The sequence below is a fragment of the Erinaceus europaeus genome, chromosome 10 (genome assembly GCF_950295315.1).
Source record: "Erinaceus europaeus chromosome 10, mEriEur2.1, whole genome shotgun sequence".
NCBI classification, from domain to species: domain Eukaryota; kingdom Metazoa; phylum Chordata; class Mammalia; order Eulipotyphla; family Erinaceidae; genus Erinaceus; species Erinaceus europaeus.
Window position 1 is genome coordinate 69,548,603 of NC_080171.1, and position 27,209 is coordinate 69,575,811.

At 44.5% G+C, this 27,209-nt stretch overlaps 1 protein-coding gene and 1 non-coding gene across 2 annotated transcripts in view; one reads left to right on the forward strand and one right to left on the reverse strand.

Annotated features, from left to right (window-relative positions):
* Positions 1-26,697, forward strand: part of KLF9 (KLF transcription factor 9) — a 41,847-nt gene extending 15,150 nt beyond the window's left edge. Inside the window, exon 2 of the mRNA XM_060199694.1 lies at positions 23,131-26,697. Within this exon, the coding sequence (XP_060055677.1) occupies positions 23,131-23,360 (230 nt within the window). The 3' untranslated portion in view covers positions 23,361-26,697. The remainder of the gene's footprint in view (positions 1-23,130) is intronic.
* On the reverse strand, positions 6,689-6,813 carry LOC132541128 (small nucleolar RNA SNORA27). Its single transcript, XR_009552302.1, has one exon. It is a non-coding gene; the product is annotated as a small nucleolar RNA SNORA27 (small nucleolar RNA).
* Positions 26,698-27,209: the final 512 nt, after the last annotated feature.

A 27,209-nucleotide genomic window follows, 5' to 3' on the forward strand; every position in this document is an offset into this window, starting at 1 on the left:
AGGGAAGGTTTCCAAAAAAGGAAATTTAAATGTAGTGTTCATTAGTGAAAGAGAATAGAAGCCAAACAGGTAACACCAAAGGCTGTTTACTGTCTGCCCCTTTAGAGAGACAGAAAAGATGTTCCAAAGAAGGACTTGAAAGTTGAGAGACAGCTCAATTGGTATGACAGGTTTCTTTGCTCTGCTCTGTTTACTGCTCCCTTTGAAGAGAGAGAGAGAGAGAGAGCCTTGATGTCTTGGGTTCCATAGATAGGTCACAATTTTACAATAGGTGCTAGATTGGTCTTCGTAGAAGAGAAGGTCGTATGTGTTTGTGTGTGTGTACAGGCAAATATCCTTAGGCCCTTGTCAGTGAATGTTCTAGAAGTCAGCACCATCAGCCTCACCTGGGACAGGTCTAGCAGCAGCAATATGATCTGCAGCAGGTTCACTTGGTTGTCATTCCAACCCTCTGTCCATTTTAATGCCCAGAGAACTGTATTTACTTGAGTCTTCACTGTTCTGCTCTGTGTGCTCAGAGAGATAAGCCCCCCCACCCCACCCCCTAGAGCACTGGTGGTGCTGGGGGCCTGAACCTGGGACTTTGGAGATTCAGGCATGAAAGGGTTTTTGTTTTTGCCTCCAGGCTTATCACTGGAATTTGGTGCCAACACTGTGAATCTACTGCTCCTGGCAGCCATTGTTTCCATTTTATTGGATAGGACAGAGAGAAATTGAGAGCAATGGGGGAGATAGAAAGATAGATACCTGCAGACCTGCTTTGCCACTCTTAAAGCGTCTCCCTTGCAGGTAGGTAGTGATCCTTGAGCTAGTTACGTGCGCTCCATATATACTTAACTGGGTGTGCCACCTCCCAGCCCCCATGAAAGTCTTATAATCACTATACTGTCTCTCCCACATTAAGGGTCTCATCTTTGCAAAGAACTTTTCTTTCTTTTTAATATTTTACTTATTAATGAGAAAGATAGAGAAAGAAAGTGCCAGACATCACTGTGGTCTATGTGCTTCTGGGGATTGAGCTCTGGGACCTCATGCTTGAGAGTCCAGTGCTTTAGCCACTGCACCATCTCCCAGACCACTGAACTTTTTTTAAAAACAAATATTTTGTCTATTTATTAATGACAAAGATAGGAGGTGAGAGGAGAACCAGAGCATCACTCTGGTTACATGTGCTGCCAGGAATTGAACTGGGGACCTTGTACTTGAGAGCCCAGTACTTTGTCCAAGGTGCCACCTTTCAGACCACAAAGATGAGCTTTTCACATTGAGATTCCCCCTGGGAACCAGAAATCTATTCAACAAAATACACCATAATCAAAGCAAAAAAAAAAAAATCAATTTTTAAAAATAACTTCCAAAGACTGAAGTCCCAGTACTGCCACAGTTCTACAGTTGAGCTGTGCCATTGCAGTTGTAATGGAAATGAGCAGAACTGCAGCGGAAATAGCTGGCTTTCTCTTGGCTCAGGAACCACACCCATGGCCAGTCACAACAGGACACTTGTCAGGTGAGCATCGCCCCCAGGAGTGGGGTTGCCCAGTGTGAAGCAAGCAGAGGCTGCTTTAACGAGAGGGGAGTCAGGCAGGGAACTGTTTGGTGATGGCTTAGGCCCAGGTGATCGGCAGTGGAAGGAGACTTAATTCACTCTCAAGTGTGAGGTCCCGAGTTCAGTCCCTGGCATTGGAGTGATGTTTAGGTTCTATCTCTCTAACAAATTAATACGTCTTAAAAATAAAAGTATGTTTATTATTATTATTTTTATTGATGAGATAGATAAGGAGAAGGCGAGACACCAGAGCCCTGCCCAGCTCTGGCTGATGATGCTGGGGATTGAACCCGTGACCTCAGGGCCTCAGGCATGAAATACTTTTTGTATAATCATTAGGCTGTTTTTCTGGTCCTCAAATAAATACATCTTTAAAAAAATAAACTGGAAAAAAAAAAGTGACAGCCAGACCTGCCATACTTCCTAGTCTTGGTGGCAAATGCCAGGCCATATAATATATTTTAGGATGGAGGCATAGAGAGAGTGAAAGTGATCACATCAAGAAGCTTCCTCCAGTGCGGTGGAGGCTGGCCTGGGAGCTGGGTTGCATACATGGCAGAGCAGCGCACTGCCCAGGTGAGCTCTTCTGAGCTTGAAGAGTGGTTTGGCAGAGGCCCACGTGGGATGGGGGGCATGGAAGGGCTGGGTCTCTGCCCGTCGCAGCCTCACTCAGGCCAGCCAGCAGTGTTTGGATCAGGAGCTACGGAGGAGACACCAAAAGCAGCTGCTGGAGCAGCAGTACTTGTTGCCTAGTCTTGCAGGTGCTGGTTCCCTGCTGTTCCCTCTTCTGTTCCATCTCTTCTGAGCCAGAGGCTGCAGCTCTGAGGCGGGGGCGCCCCCAAACTGTGACAGTGGGAAGCTGTGATGATTCTTTTCTTGATTTCTTTTTTTTTTTTTTAATATTCCCTTTTGTTGCCCTTGTTTCATTGTTGTAGTTATTGTTGTTATTGATTGATGTCATCGTTGTTGGATAGGACAGAGAAATGGAGAGAGGAGGGGAAAACAGAGGGGGAGAGAAAGACAGACACCTGCAGACCTGCTTCACCACTTGTGAAGTGACTCCTCTGCAGGTGGGGAGCCAGGGGATGATTCTTCTCTCCCCTCCCCTCCCCTCCCCTCTCCTCTTCTTTTCTTTTCTTTCTGCCATGGTAATTCTCATAAGTGGCCTGAGTGTACCAGTGTGGAGTCCACTGAGCTCACAAAGGAAGATAACAGAGGTCTCAGTGGCCCTTGGAAAAGCAGCTGTGACACTGGCTAGGAATTCTCCCAGTTAATGTCTGTAACCCAATCTGAGTTCTGTTCTCTCTGTGGATCTGCTTGATCTTGGTGGTTCAGAGTCTGTCTCTGTCTCTGCTGGATTCACTTGCTTTCTCTTTCAGGTACTTAATTGAGGCCCAAGTTCTCTCTCTCCCTTTACCTTTCTTTCTTAGAGTGACTATCTAGTATTGGGTTGTCGGGAAAGTCATGATATTTTTTTTTGTTTTAATATTTACTTATTTATTCCCTTTTGTTGCCCTTGTTGTTTTATTGTTGTAATTATTGTTGATTTCGTCGTCGTTGGATAGGACAGAAATGAAGAGAGTTGGGGAAGACAGAGAGGGAGAGAAAGACAGACACCTGCAGACCTGCTTCACCGCTTGTGAAGCGACTCCCCTGCAGGTGGGGAGCCAGGGGCTCAAACCAAGATTCTTACGCCCGTCCTTGTGCTTTGCGCCACCTGCGCTTAACCCACTGTGCTACCGCCTGACTCCCAGTCATGACATTTTTCTATGCAAAAATGCATCTTGACTTTTCTGGCAGCCTGGTATTTTGCAGGCTTGAGGTTTGTCTCCTATTTTGGACACCACAGAAGGCCAGGGCTGCCTGCCCTGGGCTGCTCCTCCTGCACTGGCATCCTTGGCCTAAGGGCTTTGCAGGGCAACAGAAGGTGGCAGATCCTTTCACTCTGTGACTCATTCTTCCTGCAGCTTTTCTCAACTGCATGGTGTTGGGCTCCGGAACACACTCCCCTCCCGCCCCCACCCCATACTGTGATCTTGGAAGGATGGGAGGCTGGAGGGCAGATCCTGAGCCCTTGCTCCAGTGACTCCCAAACTCCTCCAGTGTGTAGCAGATGAGGGGGCTTCTCCTAGGGGCTTAGACAAACAGGGCAAGCCAGGGGCCAGGCAATAGTGGCTGCTTCTCAGAGACTTCCTGAGTCGCCTGCTGCTGCTGCTCTCTCTCTCCCCCTCCCTCCCCTTCGTCCTCTTCTTCTTTTTTTTTAAATTTATTTTTTTAAAAAAGGAGACATTAACAAAACCGTAGGATAAGAGGGGTACAACTCCACACAATTCCCACCACCAGATCTCCGTATCCCATCCCCTCCCCTGCTTTTTATTGCCATCAGGGTTGTTTCTGGGGCCTCATGCCTACATAATGAATCCACCACTCCTAGTGGCCATTTCTGTTCCCTTTTTCTTTTAATTCTTCCTTTTTTTTTTTTTTTTTTTTTGATAGAGAAATTGAAAGGTACGGAGATAGATAGAGACATTGTAGCCACTTGTGAAACACCCCCCTGCAGGTGGGGAACAGGGGTTTGAACCTGGGTCCTTGTGCATGGTAATGTATGCCACTCCTCCCCCACCACCACCAGCCTACTTATAAAAGGACAGTGAAGAACGAGGAGCACCAATTTCCTTCTCTAAACAGGGTCCTCCAGTCTTTCTGTGCAGTTCAGGTCTTGATCATTGGCAAATCAAAACTGTCAAAGGACTTTGAAGTCTCCTTTACATTTTAAAAAGCTTTTTAAAAAAAAATTATTATTATTGTTATTTTATTGTCACCAGGGTTATTGTTGGCTTTTAGTGCCAACACTATGAATCCGCTGCTCCCAGTGGTTTTGTTTTTCCTTTCTAATTTTTATTAGGACCGAGAAATTGAGAAAGGACGGGGAGATAGAGGGAGAGAAAGACAACTGGGGTAGCGTGAGAGTAGCTATTATAATCGTTATGCAAAGAAACTATTAATGCCTGAGGCTCCAAAGTCCCAGGTTCAATTCACTGTACCACCGTAAGCCAGAGCTGAGCAGTTCTCTGGTAGAGAGGGAGAGGACTGCAGACCTGGTTTACTGCTCATGAAGAAGACTCCCTGCACGTGGGGAGTGGGGACTTGAAGCAGTGTCCTTGTGCTTGATAATATGTGCACTTAATCGGGTGTGCCACCATCCAGCCCCCTTAAAAGCTATTTTGAAACAAAGCTTATAGCAACTTAGTCTAAACTGTCTCTGCCCACCTTAAAGTGATGCATATAGAAAGAGAGGCCTTCAGAGGTAAATCATTAGAAAAAATGTCAGAACAAAGATTCTCTGCATTTAGTTAGGTTCTCTTTCCTCTTTCTATTCATTTGTCTAAGAGCCATTAATGAAAGAGCCTCAGAGCATCACTATGGTGCATGCAATGCAAGCTCAGGGCCTGAGGGCCTGCATGTTGATCTCTCTACCCAGTGGTCCACTTCCTGGCTGCTTCTCTCCCATCTAATCTTGTGTTTCATGTACAGAATTGGTGGAGAGGAGGGCTTTGAAAACCTACCCTGATCTAAGAGTGTCCATGGGTAAGCCCTTTGTGCCAACTGCAGCTTTCAAGGCAGAGCTCATAAAATTATCCCAAATGCAAAAACTCAAGGACTGTGCTCTTAGACTAGTCTTGCAGTTTAACATAATGCTGCTCACTGTTTCATGCCTAGTAGGCTATTTATTTATTATTTCTCCACCCTACAAATAATGGGGTGGCAACATAGATAAAGATGGCTGGAAGACTCCAAAGTCTTAGGTTCAGTCCCCCACACCCCATAAGCCAGAACCAAATAGTACACTGGCTAAATCACAGTGACTGATTATATTTTTAGAATGGCTAGAGGAACATAGAGCTAGGAACCATCTCCTCTGCCCCCGAGCAGACTGTGTTGTCTGACATTTCAGGATTGCTGAGATAATGGTCATAGAATGGACATCAAAGCATAGCCCTTACTGGGTTGAGATTCTAAAGAGTTGGGAGTCTGTTGTCTGCCTTGCTTTCAGCACATGGGCTTTCTCATAGGTCATTTGAGGCTGGGGTGAGCGAGTGGGACTCAGAGAGGCTTGTTTGTTCTCTGGGCACCAGTGGGCTCCAGCAAGGAAGTCGGTGTGACAGCTATTAGACATAAACCCACTTCCTGGTTCCAAATTGAAAATACTCAACTGGTCACCTGCCACAATTAACATGGGGCCCAGGAAATCAAATCTCACATCCACAACTCCATCGTGAACCAATAAAGCCTGAGAGGAAACTAGATCACACAGAGGGATGGGGAGAGGTTAGGGTTATTCTTTCAGAGCCTGTCAAGCTTCTTTATTCTTTCAGAACACACAAGGTCTCCAATTGCTTCCTTCCTTTCTTCCTCCCTCCCTCCCTCCCTCCCTCCCTCCCTTCCTTCCTTCCTTCCTTCCTTCCTTTCCTTCCCCTCCTCTCTTTCTTTTATTTGATAGGGCAGAGAGAATGGGGGAGGAGGAGACAGAAGGAGAGACACCTGCAGTACTGCTCCACTGCTCATGAAGTGTCCTTTCTGCAGGTGAGGACTTGGGGCTTGAGCCTTGCATCCTTGTGCATAGTATCACGTATACTCAGCCAGGTGTACCACTACCCAACTCAAGCTTCAGGCAAGTAGCATTCCCTCTTCCCAGGGATGACCTGCATACTTCCTCATGCAGGTACAGGGCTGGTTCTGCACCGGAGTTGCAGTGGAAAGGAAAATAAACTCAGCATCTGCTCATATTCTGTGCCTGCAAATCAGTACTGCCTTCCTGAGGATAATGGTAGTGGACATTTGTGGTGCTGGGGGCTGCAGTTTGATAGGTTCTTGTCAAACTGCCCCATCAGCTCTTACCTTGGGGTAGGTTGGTCTGTGGGCTTTGCACCCAGCACACCGCTGGGCCACAACACCCAATGGTGGTGGACCAGGCCAGCCATTACCATCAGTGTAACCAACCCCACATCCAGAGGGAGCTTTCTGTCCTTCCCAGGCCATTCTCATCTGGGAAATGGAGAGGATGAGGTGGAGGGGAAGTGAGAGAACAGATGTAGTATGTACCAAGAATTTCTCACTTTCTTTCTTTTTTTTTTTTTTTGGTTTTGTTTCCTCTGACAGGATACAAGACAAACACCCAGTTTGCCTGAGTTTTAAAAGGGTATTTCCTTTGCCTCACTTGAATGACCAATAAAGACAAGTCCAATTGGCAAAGTGAAAGGGGAAAAGAATTTCTCACTTTCTAATAATTTATTACGGGGAAGGAAATAGAATGGTTCTTTGATCTTGGACAGTGGCATGCTTCAGTAATTTCTCGATAGATAATAGCACTCATTCCATATAGTCTTTTTAAAAGTTCTCCTCCTCCTCCTGGGGAGGGTTCAGGACCTGGAACATGATGCAGAGGAGGACCTAGAGGGGGGTGAGTTGTTATGTGGAAAACTGAGAAATGTTATACATGTACAAACTACTGTATTTTACTGTTGACTGTAAACTGTTAATCCCCAAATAAGGAAAAAATAAAAACAAAAATAATTTAAAAAAGAAAATATAAATTCAGATGCATCATTTTGTTGTTTTCAGCAGGGGACTTATTTTAACATGAAGTAACCTTTTTGGGGCAGGGGAGGTGGCTCAGCCCATTATGTCCTTTGCATACATGAGGCCCTGGGTTTAATCATTAAGTTGCATCTCATATAGAAAGAAAAAAAAAGGTGGACGCTGGGTGTGGTACAGCCTATTGAGTGCGTATTACAATGATCAGGAAATTGGATTCAAACCTCCAGTCCCTCACCTGCAGGAGGAAGCTTCATGAGGGATGCAGGTGTCTCTCCAATTTGACTGTCCCCTTCTCAACTTCTGTATCTATTAGATAAAAGAGAGGAAGGTAGGAAGGATGGGAGGGAGGGAAGAAAAAGACATGAGACTGGTGAAATTTCTCACTTAGTGCAATGCTTTGCCATGTGTGTGACCCAGGTTTGAGCCTGGCCCACAGCACACTAAAGGAAGCTTTGGTGTGTTGTCTCTTACATTCACACATTCTTTCTCTCTCTCTCCCCCTGCCCTCACTCCCACATCAAAATGATTCCTAGAAGAAAATTTTCCAGATGACCCTGGATCATTTTAAGTTCCACCCATATATTTGAGGACTTATTTCCTCATGCCTTCACTTAATGAGACATATTTGAACATGGTTTTTTTTTTTTCTTCACATTTTCACCAGTCACATACATTATGTTGGTGTTTTAATTGGCATGTCTTGATTTCTTGTGAATTTAATATGTTTTACTATTTATTAGCAATTAGTATATTTTATAAGCTGATTACTTATATCCTTACTCACATTATCAGCTTGGGCTGTTCATTTTGATTTGCAAGTGTCCTTTTTATATTACAGATTTTTTTAAATAAAAGACTGTTTTTTAATATTTATTCCCTTTTGCTGCTTTTGTTTTTTTATTGTTGTAGTTATTGTAGTTGTTGATGTTGTCATTGTTGGATAGAACAGAGAGAAATGGAAAGAGGAGGGGAAGACAGAGGGGGAGAGAAAGATAGATACCTGCAGACCTGCTTCACTGCTTGTGAAGCGACTCCCCTGCACGTGGGGAGCCGGGGTCTTGAACCGGGATCCTTATGCCGGTCCTTGTGCTTGGCACCACCTGCGCTTAACCCGCAGTGCTACCGCTATGTTACAGATTTTAACTTTTCATCACATGCTGAAATTTCCACTTTGACTTTTTTATTTGTATATATGCTTTTATTATGCAGAACTTAATTTTTTTTATTTATTTCAAAACTGTCCTTCAAATAGTTCTTTGTTTTTTTTTTTTCTCTTTTAGAATGTCTCTTTACATCCAGATCCTAAAAATATTTACCTGTATTTTATTTTATCTTTAAGGTTTTGTTCTTTTACACTTACATGTGTAGCCCTTTTGGAATTTAAGTGAATGACATAAGGGAGGGACCCAGATTTATTTAGCTTTATTAGATGTCAATATCATTTGTTGAATTAAATATCCCTTTTCTTCTCTTATTTGAAATGCTCCATCTCTGTAAGTCTTGGGTTTATTTTTAGGTTTGATTTGGCTCCATGGATTTGTCTTTTCCTGTGCTGCTAGTATCTCACTATCTTAATTATTGCAGTGTTAATTGTACATTTTAATAAGTGGCATTGCAAGTGTTCACTTATTATTGTTCTTCTGCAAATTTTCTTGGCAAGTAGAGCATGTTTATTCTTCCAGCTGAAACTCAGAGTAATTTTGTCAAATTCAAGAAAAAAGTACCACTATGGTATGTGTTGATTTCATAGATGAACTTGTAGAGAAGTGCTACATTCATACCATTGAGTCTTAATTTTTTTTTTAATATATTTATTTTAGAGAGGTACAGAAAGACCACAGCACTACTCAGCTTTGGTTTACAGCAGTGCTGGAGATTGAACCTGGGATCTTTGGGGCCTCAGGCATGAAAGTCATTTCTATGCTGGTTCCCAGGCCCCCTTTTTTATGTTTGTTTGACCAGACCACTGCTCAGCTCTGGGTTATGGTGGTTGGGACATTGAACCTGGGACTTAGGAGCCTCAGGCATGAGAGAGTGTCTTTGCAAAACCATTATGCTATCTGCCCCCTCCCACTATTGAATCTTATCACCTGAGATTATGGGAAATGTTAAATTTGTTTACTTATTTATTTTTTAGAGGAGACCACTCCATCATTTTATGTGGTGTCAGGGATTGAACCTGGGGGCTCAGGCATATAAGGCAAGTGCTCTGCTAGTGAGCCACCTGCCAGACCTCCTTTTTTCCCCCCTCTGGTTATCTCTAAGGTGTCATTACTTGGGCTGACTTCTTGAGGGAAGGAGAGAGAGAAGGAGAGAGAGAGAGAGAGACCCCACAACATCAGAACTTCCTTCAATGCAGTGGTGGCCAGGCTCGAACCTCAGCTGCCCACATGGCAAAGCAGCACACCATCCCTGTGAGCTATTTCACCAGCCCCTTACATTCATTTAATGCTGTTCTTCATGTGGGCCTGGTCTTTTATTATTAGTTGTATCCTGATACAGGAAAACAATGACTCTTTGATGTCTTTACACCTGTAGATGCATTTTTAACTTACATTATTTTTTCAGTTATTTTTAACCCAGCTTTTCCAAAGAGAAAGGTCTGTCAGCTGCAGATAATTTTTACTTCTCCTCCTCCTCCTCCTCCTCCTCACCATTTACCTCTTCTTTCATGACTGGGCGGTGCTTAATAGTGACTTCTAAGTAGTGTTAATATCTGGGATGGGGGGGAGGCATACGGGAAGGTCTCCATGCTGTGGGCTCGGTAGGCACTAGTGGGCAGACGAGCTTTATTTTACTATGGCCCTTGCTGGGGAAATGTTCCAGGCATATAATTTTATTCTGCTAGGGAATAGTCCTCTGTTTTCCTAAAAGCTCTTTATTCAGGTTGGAGGTGGAATTTTGTCAAGTGTACTTTGCATTTATCAAGGCAAGATGTGTACATGGTGTGGGCGTGGGCAGGCTTATCTGTGATGGCAGGGAGAGCGCCAGTAGTTGTTGATCTTTGGGACCTTAATTGCTTTAAGAAGATTATTATTTTTAAAACTGAGGGGTGGGATCGAGAGAGACCACAGTTTCATTCAGCTCTCACTTCATTTATTTATTTATTTATTTATTTTTTCTCCTCCAGGGTTATTGCTGGGCTCGGTGCCTGCACCATGAATCCACCGCTCCTGGAGGCCATTTTTCCCCCCTTTTGTTGCCCTAGTTGTTGCAGCCTGTTGCGGTTATTATTGCCATTGTTGATGTTGCTTTGTTGTTGGATAGGACAGAGAGAAATGGAGAGAGATGGGGAAGACAGAGAGAGAGGGGGAGAGAAAGATAGACACCTGCAGACCTGCTTCACCGCCTGTGAAGCGACTCCCCTGCAGGTGGGGAGCTGGGGGCTCTAACCGGGATCCTTACGCCAGTCCCTGCGCTTTGCGCCATGTGCGCTTAACCCACTGCGCCACCGCCCGACCCCCCAGCTCTGGCTTCTGCTGGTGCCAGGAATGATACCTGGGGCCTCTGTGACCTCAGGCAGACGAATCTGTTGCACTGCTGGCTTCACATCTCCCTGAACCCCCCCCCCCCCCTTTTTTTTAAAACCAGAGCACTACTCAACTCTGGTTTATGGTGGTGCAGGGCATTAAACTTGGGATCTTGGAGCCTCAGGCATGAGAGTCTCTTTACATAACCATTATGCTGTCTTACCCACCCACTTAGCTGTTGTTTTTTTTTTGTTTGTTTGTTTTTTTAAATTTATTTATTGGATAGAGACAGACAGGAGGAGATAGAGAGGGAGAAAGACAAACACCAGCAGCCCTGCTTCACCACTTGCAAAGTTTTCCCCCTGCAGGCGGAGACCAGGGGCTCAAACCCAGGTCTGCGCATTGTAATGTGTGCACTCATCCATGTGGTGCCAACACCCAGCTCCCCTTAGCTGCATTTCAGACTTCTTGAAAAGCTTTTTTTGTTTTGTTTATTGGATAGGACAGAGAAAAATGAGGATGGGGGTGAGAGAAGCTATGCTTCACAGCTCGTCAAGTTTCTCCCCTGTATGTGTGGACTGGAGGCTTGAACCCTGGTCCTTGGGCATGGTAACACATGTACTCAGCCAGGTGTGCCACTGCCTAGCCCCAACTTCTTTATTTCTAAGTCCATTGATAGTTGGAATAGTCAAGGCAGGGAAGTAGTTTCCTGTACCCAGCATGGTATGTGTAAGCTGTCCAGCTTTTTTTTTTCCCCTTAATTTTTTATTGAGAGACAAGAGCACTGCACAGCTCTGGTTATGGTGATGCTGGGGGTTGAACATTGGACCTCAGAGCCTTAGGCATGAAAGTCTTTTTCAGAACCATTGTACTATCTCCACAACCCCCAGCTACTTTTTGAAATCAACAATCACTGTTCTTTTCATTGAAAAGAAGTGATTTGAGGGGCTGCACAGTGGCACACTGGGTAAAGTGCACATAATATGAAGCACAAGAACCTGCGCAAGGATTCCAATTCAAGCTCCACCCCCAATTCCCACCTGCAGAGGGGTTGCTTCACAAGTGGTGAAGCAGGTCTGCTGTCTCTCTTCCCTCCCCCTCTCACTTTTTCTTTGTCCTATCCAATAAAAATGAAAAGTGGCCACCAGGAGCAGTGGATTCTTAATGCAAGCACGGAGTCCCAGCAGTAACCCTGGAGGCAAAAAAAAAAAGTAGTGATTTGTATATTGCTAGGAAGCCATGGGGGCAGGTAGATAGTATAATGGTTATGCAAAGAGATTCTTGTGCCTGAGGCTTCAAAGCCTCAGGTTCAATCCCCTACACCACTAGTAGCTGGAACTGAACTGTACTGATTTAAAAAAAACAAAAAGGCACGTGGCGCAAGGTGCAAGGACCGGCATAAGTATCCCGGTTCGAGCCCCCGGCACCCCACCTGCAGGGGAGTCGCTTCACAGGCGGTGAAGCAGGTCTGCAGGTGTCTGTCTTTCTCTCCCCCTCTCTGTCTTCCCCTCCTCTCTCCATTTCTCTCTGTCCTATCCAACAACAACGACATCAGTAACAACAAAAATAATAACTACAACAACAAAACAATAAGGGCAACAAAAAGGGACTAAATAAATAAATACAACAAAAATAAAAAATAATAAAAAAAAAGAAAAAAAAAGAAAAACAAGAAACCATTCTTCTTACTTGTCATTTTTAGTGTTCTGTGCTGAACCAGAAGCCTCATTCCCTTAGACTTATCCTAATAGATTGGGTTGCTTTTGCTGGGAGCAATGGAAGCTTTAGTATTAGTGCTTTTAATTTTTCTACCTTGCTTAAGGTCAGATCATTTTAGGCCCTTCTGGAGTGTGGGAGTGTGGCGAGCACAGCATAAGCAACAGCAAGTAACAGAGAACAGGCTAGGAGAGTCTGGGTGGAGGGGGAGGGGGCACCCGCTGAGCAAGCTCCACGTTTGCCAGGAGCCACTCCCTCTGTGTGGGGGAACCACCACCACCACCCATTTCAGCCTGCAGAGGATGCGTAGCTGCACTGGGTATCCTCAGCTAACCACCACAGCAGCGGGCCCAGGCAGTTACAGGAGACCTGACCGAAACTTGGCCTTGTACCTTGGCTGCCCTGCTCAGTAGCCTTCCCTCCCCTTCCTCTCGCTACCCCTCCCCTCCCCTCCCTCTACTTTCCTCTCCACCTTCTTCCTTCCTTTTTTCTTTCCTTCCTTCCTCCCTCTTTCCTTCCTCCCGCCTGCCTGCCTGCCTGCCTGCCTGCCTCCATGCCCCAGAGCACTGCTCAATTTTGGCTGATGGTACAAGGGATTGAACCTGAATTTAGCTTGGAGCTTCAGGCTTGAGTCCTTGCAGAACCATTATGCTATCTCCCCCTCCCACTCAGACTTTTCTGATCCAGTTTATTTAATACTCTGGAGTCAGCCAGTGAAAGGTGTTTGGCTTGTTGTGGGAAAGGGGAGGGGAGTGGTGTATAAATAATGAGCTCAGAGAGAAATTGTGAGGTTAACAGCTCTGCTCCAGTACAGCAGAGTTTATTGTGTCATCGCCTTTGGGTGTGTTATCCGATGAAGGCCAGAAATAAAGCACTAGTACGAGTCTGTCCGCCACCCCTCTCCCCTTCCATAGGAGGGTGGCAACTGATTAGTGCTAAAGGCAGGTTTAAGGGCCAGTTGAGCGCACGTATTACCATGGGCAAGAACCCAGGTTCAAACCTTCAGGTCCCTATCTGCTCATCCTCCTTCTCTCTCAGTCTCTTAATTTCTCTGTCCCAGTAGAAGAAAGGGGTAAAAGACCATTCTATTGGTAACCCTGGTGGCAAAAAAAAAAAAAAAAAGTTTACTTATTTTTTAAAAAATATTTATTCCCTTTTGTTGCTTTTGTTTTGTTGTTGTAGTTATTGCTGTTGATGATATCGTCATTGTTGGATAGGACAGAGAGAAATGGAAAGAGGGGGAGAGAAAGATAGACACCTGCAGACCTGCTTCACCACTTGTGAAGTGACTCCCCTGCAGGTGGGGAGCCGGGGGCTTGAACTGGGATCCTTATGCTGGTCCTTGCACTTGGTGCCACGTGTGCTTAACCCGCTGCACCACCACCTGACTCCCAAAAGTTTACTTATTTTTTAAATATTTATTCCCTTTTGTTGCCTTTGTTGTTTTATTGTTGTAGTTATTGATGTCATCGCTGTTGGATAGGACAGAGAGAAATGGAGAGAGGAGGGGAAGACAGAGAGGGGGAGAGAAAGATAGACACCTGCAGATCTGCTTCACCGTCTGTGAAACAACTCCCCTGCAGGTGGGGGGCCAGGGGCTCGAACCGAGATTCTTATGCCGGCCCTTGTGCTTTGCACCACCTGCGCTTAACCCGCTGCGCTACCGCCCAACTCCCTATTTATTTTTTACGAGAGCCCTGCTCAAGTCTGGTTTATGGTGGTGTGGGGGATTGAACCTAGGACTCTGGAGCCGTGGGCATTAGAGTCTCTTTGCATAACCATTATGTTATCTATCTCTGTTTAAGATTCTTTAATTGAAATAATGCAAAATTTTTTTTTTCTTATTTAAGGGCTTTTTGTTGGTTAAAAAAATTATGTAGGGACGAAGTTATGGCTCACCTGGTTAAGTGTACATGTTACAATTCACAAGGACCAGAGTTCCAGCCCCTGATCCCCACCTGCAAGTGGTGAAGCAGTGTTGCAGGTGTCTCTCTGTCTCTCTTCCTCCCTATCACACTCCTTCCTTCTCAGTTTCTGACTGTAGAGATCCAGTAAATAAAATCATAAAAAATTTTAAAGTATGTACATGTATAGAAATATAGACATAATTTACTTATGTGCATTTATTGGTTATTGTCAAATTTTGAATTCCTGATATGAGAGATGGTTAGGTCTTCTCTTAAAAAAAAACATGAGTAGAACAACTGTTTAGTACAAAAATTCTTTTTGTAAGTTGTTATTTATGACCACCTGTGGCCAGTAGTTTTGTATTCTTTAGGCCAGCTCCTTATAGTGCTTGCTAATCTTCCAGCAGAGACCCTCAGACTCTCTTCCTCCTTTCCTTATTTAAGCAACGGGGAGACTGTGAGCTCTGAAGCCCAGCCCAGGGGTGGAGGAGACAGTGCTGCATCAGGTATAAGAGATGGGAGAAGGCTGAGGGGGACACGCTGCTGCCTGATGGCCACTGTTGGTGGCATGCCCTCTTGCAAAAGAATAAATGCCTTGCTTCAACTCCTTAGTTTTTGCCTTGATAAGTAATTTTAATTGGACGTCATTTACAACACTGACAAAAATTTTAAATAAATAGATTCTTTAATTGCTCATTGCTTTGACAACGGATTCAATTGGTGTAAAGAACAGTGACCCTTCTTTTGGGGACCTTAGAATTGAGCTGAAGGATCCTGTCTTGATTTACCCTGGTGACAGGCTGCAGGAAAATCACTGTCCCTTGCTTCCTCCTTTGCATTTATTCTCTGCCTCACTCAGCCTTCAGATTTGTTCCTTTTCTACATGTGATTTTTTTTCATTCTGTACTCTCAAGTGTAGAACATGTATGACTTTAAACAGTTGATTCAGGGGACTGGTGATGGTGCACCTGCTTAAGTGCACATAGTACTAAGCACAAGGTTTCAAGCCCACCCCCACCCCCCACTTCACAAGGGTGACACTTCACAAGCAGTGAAGCAGGTGTCTCTCTTGCGAGGGGGAGGCCACTGTGAGCAGTAGATTCACAGACACCGAGCCCCAGCACTAACCCTGGAGGCAAAAACAAAACAAGACAAAAAAAAAAAAAAAAAACAGTCAATTCTTTTATGAGACAGAGCCAGAACATTACTCTTATACTGACTGCACGATACTGGGGATGGAACTCAGAACCTTCTGCTTGACAGCTCAGTGCTGTTACATTGGGCCACTGTAGGCAGACTTTCCACTGGAGTAAAGAGGCAGATGATGTCACTGGCCTGAAGTGGCAGGACCCAAGGTAGAATCCACACTGCCTGTACATGTACTGCTTGGCTGACACAGTGTTTTATAAAGTGTTGGGGTTGAATGTCTTTAAAGTAGAGAACTACTGTCTATGACTTCATGCGCCTGGCATTTCAGCCATTCTGGGTCTGGCACTTGCAGACATTTGAACGGGCAAACTGACGTATACAAGGTAGAAGAAATCCAAGTCTTTCTGTGAGGTCAGGGGTTGCCTGACTTTCAGTAAAGTGAACATTTTAGACTCCATGGGCCTCATGGCCTGGGCCACACTATTCAACACACGGGAAAAGCTGCCACAGTGAACAAATGAGTAAGGGCAGCTGAAGTCTATAAATCTTTGTGCGTGGACATGAAGAATTGTTTTGATTTATTTTCTGGCCACCAAAGTTACTGCAGGGACTGGTGTCTGCACACTGCCACCATTCCAAGCAGTCCCTTTCCCCTTTAACTTTCTACTTTTGTAGAGGGAGAGAGGCAGAGAAAGAGACCTGCAGCACTGCTCCACTTCTCATGAAGCTTCTCCCCTGCAGGAACTGGGGCTTGAACCTGGGTCCTCACACATAGTAATATGTGTGCAATGTTGGCTGAAACCACCACATGGTCCCTGAAAAACTGAATTTTATGTAACTGTCTTCTGTCACAAAATGTCAATATGCTCTTAATTTAAAAAAAAAACTTTATTTGGGTGGGGAGAGCCCTGGAAAGTGTGCTTATACTATTCTTAGTGGATTTTACAAAAGCAGGTAACAGGTCAGATTTGACTTAGGGGTTCTAGTTTGCAAACTGCTGCTGTCAATTACTAGCCAAAATCTCCTAGGAGAACAAAAATGATCCTGAGGCCTTTTTTTGTTTGTTTTTTAAGTTTTTTTTTTATTTATTTTTTATTTTTTTCCCTTTTGTTGCCTTTTTTTTTTTTTCAAATGAGTCATGAGACGAGATCAGTTTTTTTTAATATTTAAAAATTTATTTTCCCTTTTGTTGCCCTTGTTTTTTAATTGTTGTTGTTATTGATGTCATCATTGTTGGATAGGAGAGAAATGGAGAGAGGAGGAGAAGACAGAGACGGTGAGAGAAAGATAGACACCGGCAGACCTGCTTCACCTCCTGTGAAGCCACTCCCCTGCAGGTGGGGAGCTGGGGGCTCGAACAGGGATCCTTACACCAGTTTGTGTGTTTAACCTGCTGTGCTACCACCCGACTACCAAGAAGTTCAGCTAAGCCACATTCTGACTCCTCCAAGGAAATCCCCTCTGGTGAGTGTCTGTTCTCACAAACATGGAGAAAGCATCTTGAGCATCTCCTTCCCATCCCTGTCCTCACCACCAGAGCAGACAGCAGTGGGGAGAGGGTTCCCACCAGGAAGAGCAGAGGTGTCTTGTTATAGATTGGTTGGGTTTTTATAGGTTAGTGCCTTGTGAATTCTGATCCCTTGTTAGATTTTTTTTAATTAATTAATTAATTAATTAATTATTGTCTCCAGGGTTATCGTTGGGACTAAGTGCCTGTGCTATAAATCCACTGCTCCCAGAGGCCACTTATCCTATTTTGTTGCCCTTGTTGTGCTTGTTCTTGTTCTTGTTGCCATTGTTATTGTTGTTGTTGGGCAGGACAGAGAAACGGTGAGAAGGAGGGAAGACAGAGAAAGACCTGCAAACCTGCTTCACCACTTGTGAAGCGACACCCCCCCCCCCCCCACTGCAGGTGGGGAGCTGGAGGCTCGAACTGGGACTCTTAGGCCAGTCCTTGTGCTTTGTGCCATGTGCGCTTAACCCGCTGCACTACCACCCGGCCCCCTAGATTTTATTTTTCATATATTATGTTTTATAAGAGCATTTCTCCCATAGATACTTCCTTTGGGCTAAATGGGACCTCACCATGTTCTAATTCTGCAATAGCCCAGTGGTTCGATAACTTCTGTGCAGGTTTTGACCTTGTGCATGAACTTGAGGGAGAACAAACTCACCACCCACATACGCACACCTGGGCATGCACACATGCACACTTTGCTTGTTTACCAAATGTCCAGCAGCCAATGTGACAACAGTCAGGTGTGATGTTGTGGCAGGAAGCTCAGCTCTACTGAGTTGTGACAACCTGTATTTCACCTTTTGCTCAAAGGTATGCAGAACTGCGTTGGGGGAAAAAATTAAACTGTTTGAACTAACAGAAGTTGCAGAAATGTAGGTTTCAGGCTGGCGAGGTAACTCACCTGGAGGGCGACCTCTTTGTAATGTGCACACCTGGGTAACTCTTAAGTCATTCAGGTTTTTTTTTTTTTTTTTTTTGTCATTGCTGGGGCTTCACTGTTCCAGGCTGACTCTTTCAGATAGAAAGAGAGAGACAAAGAGTGGGAGAGACACAATAGCACCCAAACTGCTTCAGTGTTGTGGGGGGTGGGCTTGAACCTGGGTTGTACACATGGCAAAGCAGGCACCCTCCCAGGTGCACTGTCACACCTGTCCCATGTCATGGTGTTTCTGGGGGAGGTCAACCTGAAGTTCGTTTTCCTTTCATTTTCCTTAAGACTGAGAGAGCTTGTACATTGTCCACCTTAGCTCTCATTCATTGTGCCTAGAGCTTAGCGTTCCCCAGCTTTTGCTGCTGTTGACATTTGTTTGTTTGCTTGTTTTTAGGTAGAGACAGAGATAGAGAAGCAGAGAGACATCACCAAAACTTCCTCCAGCGCACTGGGGGCTGGGCTCAAACCTGTGTCACACACATGGCCGAGCAAATGAGCTATCCAAATGAGCTCTTGCAGCCATCCCACTATTGTCCCAAGTTCTGTGGGCATTTAGACAGAGCAGAGCCACTGATGCCACTTGGCTTTGCTACCCCAGGCTTCCCGTGGGACAGCCAGCCACAGAAGACGTGCTTGGGTAGTGAGTGGCACGTGAGGCCGCAGTTGTGCACAGGCTGTTGCGAAGGTGCAGAGGTTTTGTTCTGTTGCCCTTCTGTGTATGCCCTCACCTCCAGCTCAGGCCAGGAGAGGCTCAGGGAACAGAATAACTTGGGGGTGACTCAGAGGCACCGTACCTGACAGCTCCTAGCCTTTTGTGCCTCTGGGCTCAGGAGAGGAGTGAGCAGTGTCTCCTCACACCTGCAGGGTTCACAGGATGAGGCTCATCCTGAGGCTGTGGAGGCAGCATGATGGTTCTGCAAAAGACTTTCCTACCTGGGGCTCCAAGGTCCTCAGTACCACCATCAAGAGCTGAGCAGAGCTGTTTCTACCTTGATCTTTCTTTCTTTAAAAATAAAAGGCAGGGGAGACAGTATAATGGTTCTGCAAAAGACTCATGCCTGAGGCTCTATTAAAGTTTCAGGTTCAATCCCCAACACCAACATAAGCCAGAGCTGAACAGTGCTCTAGTGTATCTGGTTTGTTTGGTTTTTTTTTCTCCCTCTCTCCCTTTCTCTCTCTCATTAAATAAATTAATAATATATTTAACATAAATAAATAAAACAGGGAGCTGGGCAGTGGTGCACCTGGTTAAACTCAGATATTACTAAGCACAAGAACCTGGGCTCAAGCTCCCATTCCTTACCTGCAGAGGCCAAGCTTTATGAATGATGAGGCAGGTCTGCAGATATTTTCCTCTCTCCCCATCTCTATCTCCCATCCCTCTCAAAAAAAAAATTAGGGGGGGTCAGGCGGTAGTGCAGCGGGTTAAGCACACATGGTGCAAAGCTGAAGGACTGGCATAAGTATCCCCGTTCGAGCCCCGGCTCCCCACCTGCAGGGGGGTCGCATCACAGTCGGTGATCCCACTCTCTGTCTTCCCCTCCTCTCTCCATTTCTATCCAACAACAATGACATCAATAATAACAATAGTAATAAACACAGCAATGATAAAACAACAAGGGGGAAAAATAGTCTCCAGGAGCAGTGGAATCGTGGTGCAGGCACTGAGCCTCAGCAATAACCCTGGAGGCAAGAATAAAAAATAAAAGAACTCATGCTAGACAGTCAGTTTGCTGCCCCATGGGGGGGGGGGGGTCACAGGGCCTCTTCCCACACTGTGTGTGGGTGCCCTGGTGCTGGCCTGAGTTTGTCAGGATGGAAGGGCTTAGCTGTGCTATAGGTGGAACCCCTCTCTCTCTCTTCTCCCCTCCCTTCTCAATTTCTCTGTCCTATCAAAAAATAAGACAGGATGATTTAAACTGTGACCTCACACCACCGGGAGGTGGATTCACATCAGCTATAGGTGGGACATGGAGACCACCATGTGGATCTGAGGAAGACATCTGGGTGGGGAGGGTTGTAGAGGACTATTGAAGCAACACGGCGGTTTCCTCATCTGGAAGAAGGTTCACCTCTGTGGGGTGTCCTGTGAAAGCCAGATGCATTAGTGCCTATCCTCATTTTAGAGACAGAGAGAGAGAGAGAGAGAGAGAGAGAGAGAGTGTGTGTGTGTGTGTGTGTGTGTGTGTGTGTGTGTGTGTGTGCCCATCCTGATGAGCTGACTTCACCTTAATCACCTACTTTAAAGTCTTTGTCTCAGGGGCTGGGCTGTGTTGGGTGCATGACCATGCACAAAGACCTGAGTTTGAGCCCCCTGGCCCCACCTGCTTCATGAGCTGTGAATTAAATCAATCAATCTGTCTCTCTATCTGCCTCCAGGGTTATTGCTGTGGCTCATTACCTGCACTATGAATCCACTACTCCTGGAGGCCACCTTTTTTTCCCTTTTGTTGCCCTTGTTTTTTATTGTTGTTGTAATTAGTATTGTTATTGTTGTCATTGTTGTTGGATAGGACAGAGAGAAATGGAGAGAGGAGGGGAAGACGGGGGTGGGGGGAGAAAGAAAGACACCTGCAGACCTGCTTTGCTGCTTGTGAAGCGACCCTCCTGCAGGTGGGGAGTCGGGGGCTCAAACCGGGATGCTTATGTTGGTCCTTGGACCTTCACTTAGGCCATGTGCACTTAACCTGCTGCGCTACTGCCCGGCCCCCTTAAGTCTCTTTGTAACTCTTTCTCCCCTCTCAATTTTACTCTATCCTATCAAAAAAATTGGGGGGGGGGCGGTGGGGAGGAAAGGCAAGGCAAGTGGTTACCAGAAACAGTAGATTCATAGTGCTGGCATTTATCCAGCAGTAACACTGGTGGCATTTTTTTTTTATTTATTTTTTATTTAAGAAAGGATAAATTACAAAACCATAAGGTAGGAGGGGTACAACTCCACACAATTCCCACCACCCAATCTCCATATCCCATTCCCTCCCCTGATAGCTTTCCCATTCTCTATCCCTCTGGGAGCATGGACCCAGGGTCGTTGTGGGTTGCAGAAGGTGGAAGGTCTGGCTTCTGACTAAATTGAAAATAGGGCACTGAAGTAAAAACCCTGTGGTGAGGGGGAGGATAGACATGCAGCTTCCTGGGCCAGTGGGGGGTGGGGGTGAGTGGGTGGGATGGGACACAGTCTTTTGGTGGTGGGAATGGTGTTTATGTACACTCCTAGTAAAGTGTAGTCATATAAATCACTAGTTAATATGAGGGGGAAAATTAATTGTATGTCTCGAAGTTTTTAAAACACAGACTGAGTCTTTTTAACATATAGGCTGTGTATCTGATGTGCGGGCCCTCTCAAAAGCCTAGACCAAATAGATCAGAAACAACCAGTGGCACAGCTATATATACAAGATACTGGGTACTGTACAGCAAACCCTAACAAAAGGATTTTTCAAAGTTAACCCAGTTACCAAATAATGTGATGATAATATTAACTATTCATTGTCTTTTTGAAACCTAAGACAGCAGGAACCTCACATCTCCACTATAGAGCCTATATTTCCCCCAGTACTGGTTGCAGTTTTTTAAAAAAAGTTTCTCCATGGCCAGAGTTATCAGCTTGATGTATTGTGTTGTTTTGCCAAGTTCAAGTCCAGCCCCATAGCATTGACGGAATCTTTGGTGCTGTGTTCCCTCTCTCCCCCCCCACCCCCAATCTCTGTGTTCTCTGTTTCTTCCCCTATACCCCCTCTGCCTCTTGTCTCTGGAAAAGATGGAGGGAGGGGCATCAAATTGCAGCAGAGTCCCAGAGATGGGCGAGGAGTGGGGGAGCAGAGGCCTAGGAGGTGATGCAGTGGATAAGGAATTGGATTCTCAAGCATGAGGTCCTGAATTTGCTCCTTGGCTTCACATGTACCAATGTGATGCTATGGTTCTGTGTCCCCCGACCCCCACCCTGTGACCCTCCATAACTAAAAAGTAGATCTTAAAAAAAAAAAAAAAAGGGAAAATAGACAAAGGCTTTTTCTTGAATCATCAGGGTTTTATCTGTTCTTATTGGGATTAATAGTTTAAATACAGTCATTGGTTGATACATGTGTAAAATTTCTTTTGTTTTCTGCAAAACGCTCTCACTCCCAGCCTACGTCTTCCTCTACCATCATTGCATTAGGACTTGAAAGTCCCCCCCCCATCCTTTACTTTGGTGCAATACACCAAACCTAGTCCAAGTTCTGCTTTGTTTACTCTTTCTGTTCTTATTTCTCAACTTTACACACACACACACACACACACACACACACACACACACACACACACACACACACGTGCGCACGTCTGTGTGTGTGTGTGTGTGTGTGTGTGTGTGTGTATAGTTGGATAGAGACAGAGAAATTGAGAGGAGTAGAGGAGTAGAGGAGATAGAGAAGTGGAGAGACAGAGACACCTGCAGCCCTGCTTCACCGCTTGTGAAGCTTTCCCCCTGCAGATGGGGACCAGGGGCTTGAACCAGGTGTGCCACCGCCTGGCCCCTTCAACTTTGTTCATGAGTGAAACCATGTTTTTTAAATTGTCTCCTGGGTCAGAGAGATAGCATAATGGTTCTGCAAAAGACTTTCATATCTGAGGTTTGGAGCTCCCAGGTTCATAACCCTACACCACCATCAGCCAGATTAATTAGAGGCCAAGCAAGTGGCACCATGGATTAATAAACATGTTAGACCCTCAAGCATGAGGTCCTGAATTCAATCCCCTGCACTATTGCCTGTGCCTGAGTGATGCTCTGGCTTTTCCTCCTCCTTCTCCCCCTCCCCCTTCTCCTCCTCTCTCATAAATAAATAAATAGACATTTTATCTTTTTGCATAGAGATAGGTATTGAGAGGGGAGCAGGATACAGAGAGGGAGAGGAAGCTTTGTGAAGCTTACCCCGCAGGTGGGGACTGGGGTCTTGAACATGGGTCCTTGTACCTGGTAGTATATGCACTCTAGCAGGTGTGTGTCTCTCTCTCTGTGTGTCTCCTTCTCTGTCTCCCCTCTTCCCAGTCAACTTCCCTCTTGTCTCTATCCAGAATAAATAATTTAATTAAATTAAAAATGAATGAATGAGTGGTCCAGGAGGTCGTGCAGTGGATAAAGCATTGGATTCTCAAGCGTGAGGTCCTGAGTTCAATCCCCAGCAGCACATGTGCCAGAGTGGTGTCTGATTCTTTCTCTCTCCTCCTACTTTTTCATTAATGAATAAAATATTTTTTAAAAAATGAATGAATGAGTGAACGCACTGACTTTGCCCTGTCTGTCCCTTCTGCAGGTGAACGGCCCTTCCCCTGCACGTGGCCTGATTGCCTTAAAAAGTTCTCTCGCTCCGACGAGCTGACCCGCCACTACCGGACCCACACGGGGGAGAAGCAGTTCCGCTGCCCACTGTGTGAGAAGCGCTTCATGCGCAGCGACCACCTCACCAAGCACGCTCGGCGCCACACCGAGTTCCACCCCAGCATGATCAAGCGGTCCAAGAAGGCGCTGGCCAACCCTTTGTGAGGTGCTGCCTTTGGATAGATGGACAGCTATACACGTGCAAACCACCAAGCTCAGAGCCAGCGCGCAGGCAGCGCAGCCAAGTCTCACCATTCTTTGGTCAATCTTCTGATTGTGTCCCCCTCCTTCCTCGCATTGTTTTCCCAAGGGGAAAAAAAAAGTACATTGTAGCCTAAGATCAAAGTCCACACTTGATCCCCCTAAAGAGGCAGCTTTGAAATGTCTCGACTGTTGGAGGGAAGGCAGAAGCTTTTTTTTTTTTTCCCCCTCTTCCCCTTTCTCTTCTTTACTGGGGGTGGGGTCACGACCAAGAATGGGGTCGAATTTTAAAGATTCAACACTGGTGTACATATGTCTGACTGGGTGAGTTGACCTGGGGCTTCCACAGCGATTCCAGGCCCTTCCTGCTTGCTGAGTTGTTTTTCTTACCTTTTTAATGTAATGACGAGTGTGCTTCCATTTCTTTAGCAAAACCACTCTCTTCAATCACTGTTAAATTAACTTTTGAGATATAAAAAAAAAAAGGAAAAAAGAAAACAAAACACCATAGCACAGCTGTCTTTATGCAAGCAAGAGCACATCTATTCCGGCATGATCTGTCATTGAAAGACTTGAAATCAAAACACACACACATAAACAAAATGTTACTTATAGCCAATGGATAAGCAGAGTCTGAATTTATACTAATCAAGATAAACCTTTGAAAGGTTCTACGAAGTACAGAACTTTCGAAACCTTGCTTTGTATGAATTGTACTTTTTGAACATAAGCTGCACTTTTATTTTCTAATGCAGAGGACGAATAAGTTCAATACATGCTTTATGGGCAGTAGCAGACATTCTGTTTGGAACTATATTATAATCCGCTTATTTTTTACAGTATATACGTTTCCCTAAGAAATCATGGTGAAGATGTAAGGGCAGAATATATACAACAGGTAGCTATAAAGGAGAAAGGAGGGTAGTATTAAAAAAAAAATCTTGAAAGAACAAAATAATTTAAACTATTAACTTTTCCAAAATTTCCAACCATTTTAGTTAGCATCTTATTGTATCAGAATGCCACAACAGGAGAGAGCTTGGGTTCTGGGTTTTATTGGAATGGGTAATATCACAGTAACTAGTTCTGGAAACTAGTTCTATCTTTCAGGGGAAAAGGTTTACTAGCGTCCTTCCCTCATCCCTACAAAACTCCCTACTAAATAGGTGCAAGTGTCAGGGAAAAGGAAAAAGGAGCTTAAAATGTGAAAAAAAAAAAAAATACCACAATGAGTAGCAAGTACCAGAGGAAAAGTACCACAAGGACCACAGAGGAGACTCTGCGGTATCCTCCCTCTGGGGGAAAGGAAGCTCATGGACTAGGAAGGAGAGGAAACACATCACTGTCCCTTGGACATCAGAAGCCTCACCACTATCTATTTTTGTATCCAGGTGTCTACTAGTGGCCTATACCACTACATCCATTATATGCCATTTACCTGAAAACTTGTTCTTGGCCTTCATAGGGTCAAAACAAACAAACAAACAAACAAACAAAACGAACTGAGTTTTCATAGTGAAGAAGCATCCTCCACTTGGGAAGTAAGTCAGCAGTGATCCTGGGGAAATGTTTACATTTTTTTTCTTCAGAAATAATACTTTCTGACAAGTTCATAAATAAATAAACAAACAAACCAGGGAGCTCTGGGACACTCTAGTTTATACACGTACTGTGAGATGTGTTGTGTAAACAAGGGGTGCTACCTGTCAGTGAACTTATTCGATCATTGACGCCTGCTCACTTCCGGGTCAGAACCATTGTGAGCTCCTGCAGCAGGTGTGGATCACGGCTGACTCCCGACTCCCAATACAGTAGCCATCACTAGCACGGTGTGTGTGTATGTGTGTATTTTTAATTTTATTTTAATTTCTGCCGTGGTTGTCAACCAATGTAGTTGTACTAGTGGCTCTTGAAAAAGAGAGCAACTTTTAACCTTAGGGGCTGGGAGCAGTCCATGGGAGGAAAAAAAAAAAAAAAGAAAGAAAGTGTTTTCTCACGGGAAAGCATGTCAGGAAAATAAATAAATAAATAAATACAGAACACTTTCTACCTCTGTTTCAGATTTTTGAAACGCTTATTTTAAACCAAATTTTTTCATTTCTGTGTCCAAAATCAGTTCTGAGGACATCTGTTCTTCCATACGAAATAGGTTGGGCTGCCTGTTTCATACTGAACTCACGGAATGGTTCTGCTTGTGAGCCTCTGCACGATGCCTTTTAGGGAGTGAGGAGTCAGGAAGTTGCCTAGCAACCCTCTGACACATACAAGCTCATCTTTCCCTCACAGAAAGAAAGGAAGGAAAGCCAAGCAAAGTCAGTGAAAGACAATCTTCATAGTTTCAGGAGTGAATCTACATGTGGCTTTTGTCCAGCATTTAGATGGATGTAAATGCAGCAACTTCTTTAAAAAAAAAATTAAGTAAATGCACAATTTTCTTCCCCAAAAAAGTTGCTACTTGCCTTTTCAAGTTGTCGAAGAATACACATTTGATATTCTCTTATATGTCATAGTAATGTGACCGTATAAACTCAAGGCTTTTTATTCTTTGTGATAAATCCTGTTTTAAAGTGTCACAAAACAGGAACCAGCATTCTAATTAGATGTACTCTACCAAGGTTTGGTTCAAATAGAACTACTAGAGTTCATTGAACACTAAAACTATGAAGCAATTACTTTTTATATTAAAAAGACCATGGATTTAACTTCTACAAATCCAAATGCAGGATAGTAATTTTTGTTTACTTTTTTAACCAAACTGAATTTTTTGAAAGACTATTGCAGGTGTTTGAAAAACAAAAACAAAAAACAAAAAAAAAAAGAAAGAAAAGTTGTTTTACCTAATACTGTAAGTAGTTGTCATATTCTGGAAAATTTAATAGTTTTAGAGTTAAGATATAACTCCTCTCCTTGGTTAGGGAAGAAGGCTCTTCACCATTGTGGAACAATGCCCTGGCTTTCTAGTCTTATCTCTACATTCATGCTTCTTTTGAGAATTATATTTGGTAGTTATAGTCACAGAAAATGATTGTTGTCAGTCAGCAGGTAAATTTAGCACAGTACTCACCACTATGGATAGATTTGAGATGTTCTTTCCCAACCGGTGAACGAATGATCTGTAACACTGTAAGATAACTGATCTTTACAACTGATTAATCAGTTTTATTTTTGTACAGTATTAGTGACCTAAGTTATTTTGCTGTCCCGTTTTGTAAATCAAATGAAATTATAAAAGAGGATTCTGACAGTAGGTATTTTGTACATATGTATATATGTTGTCCAAATAAAAATAATAAATGGTAAAGATTGAACTGTTTTTCATCACTGTGTGTTGTGAAGGGGGTAGGTTTTGCCAGAAATGGAAGTCACCTTAACCTCTGCTCACAGGAAGTCTCGGAGCACATCTGTGGCTTCTGGCATATGCAGGGTTTCTGACACCTGGTGATGTGTGTTCGGTCTCAACAGGTATTTGAGCAAGTCCAAGTTGACGGAAGGGAGATTTCCTGGTGCCACTGTGTTGCACTCGAGAAGCGTATATTTTCAGTAAGTCAGAGCTGGTTTATAGCACTTATAATAATGCTGGCGTATAGTAGGAATTGCTTGGAGAATGATAGATTCAGATGATGCCTTTAAGACTTTTTTTTTTTTTTTTTTACATTTAACAGGAGATTGGGTGTGGGGGAGGGTAGTTAGGGTAGCACAGCCTCACTCTGTGAAGTTTCCCCTCTACAGGTGAGGACTTAAACCCCAGTCCTGGTGCACCACTGCCGAGCCCCTGCCCTCGAGATGTTGTTATCTGTAAGAACATACAGGCTG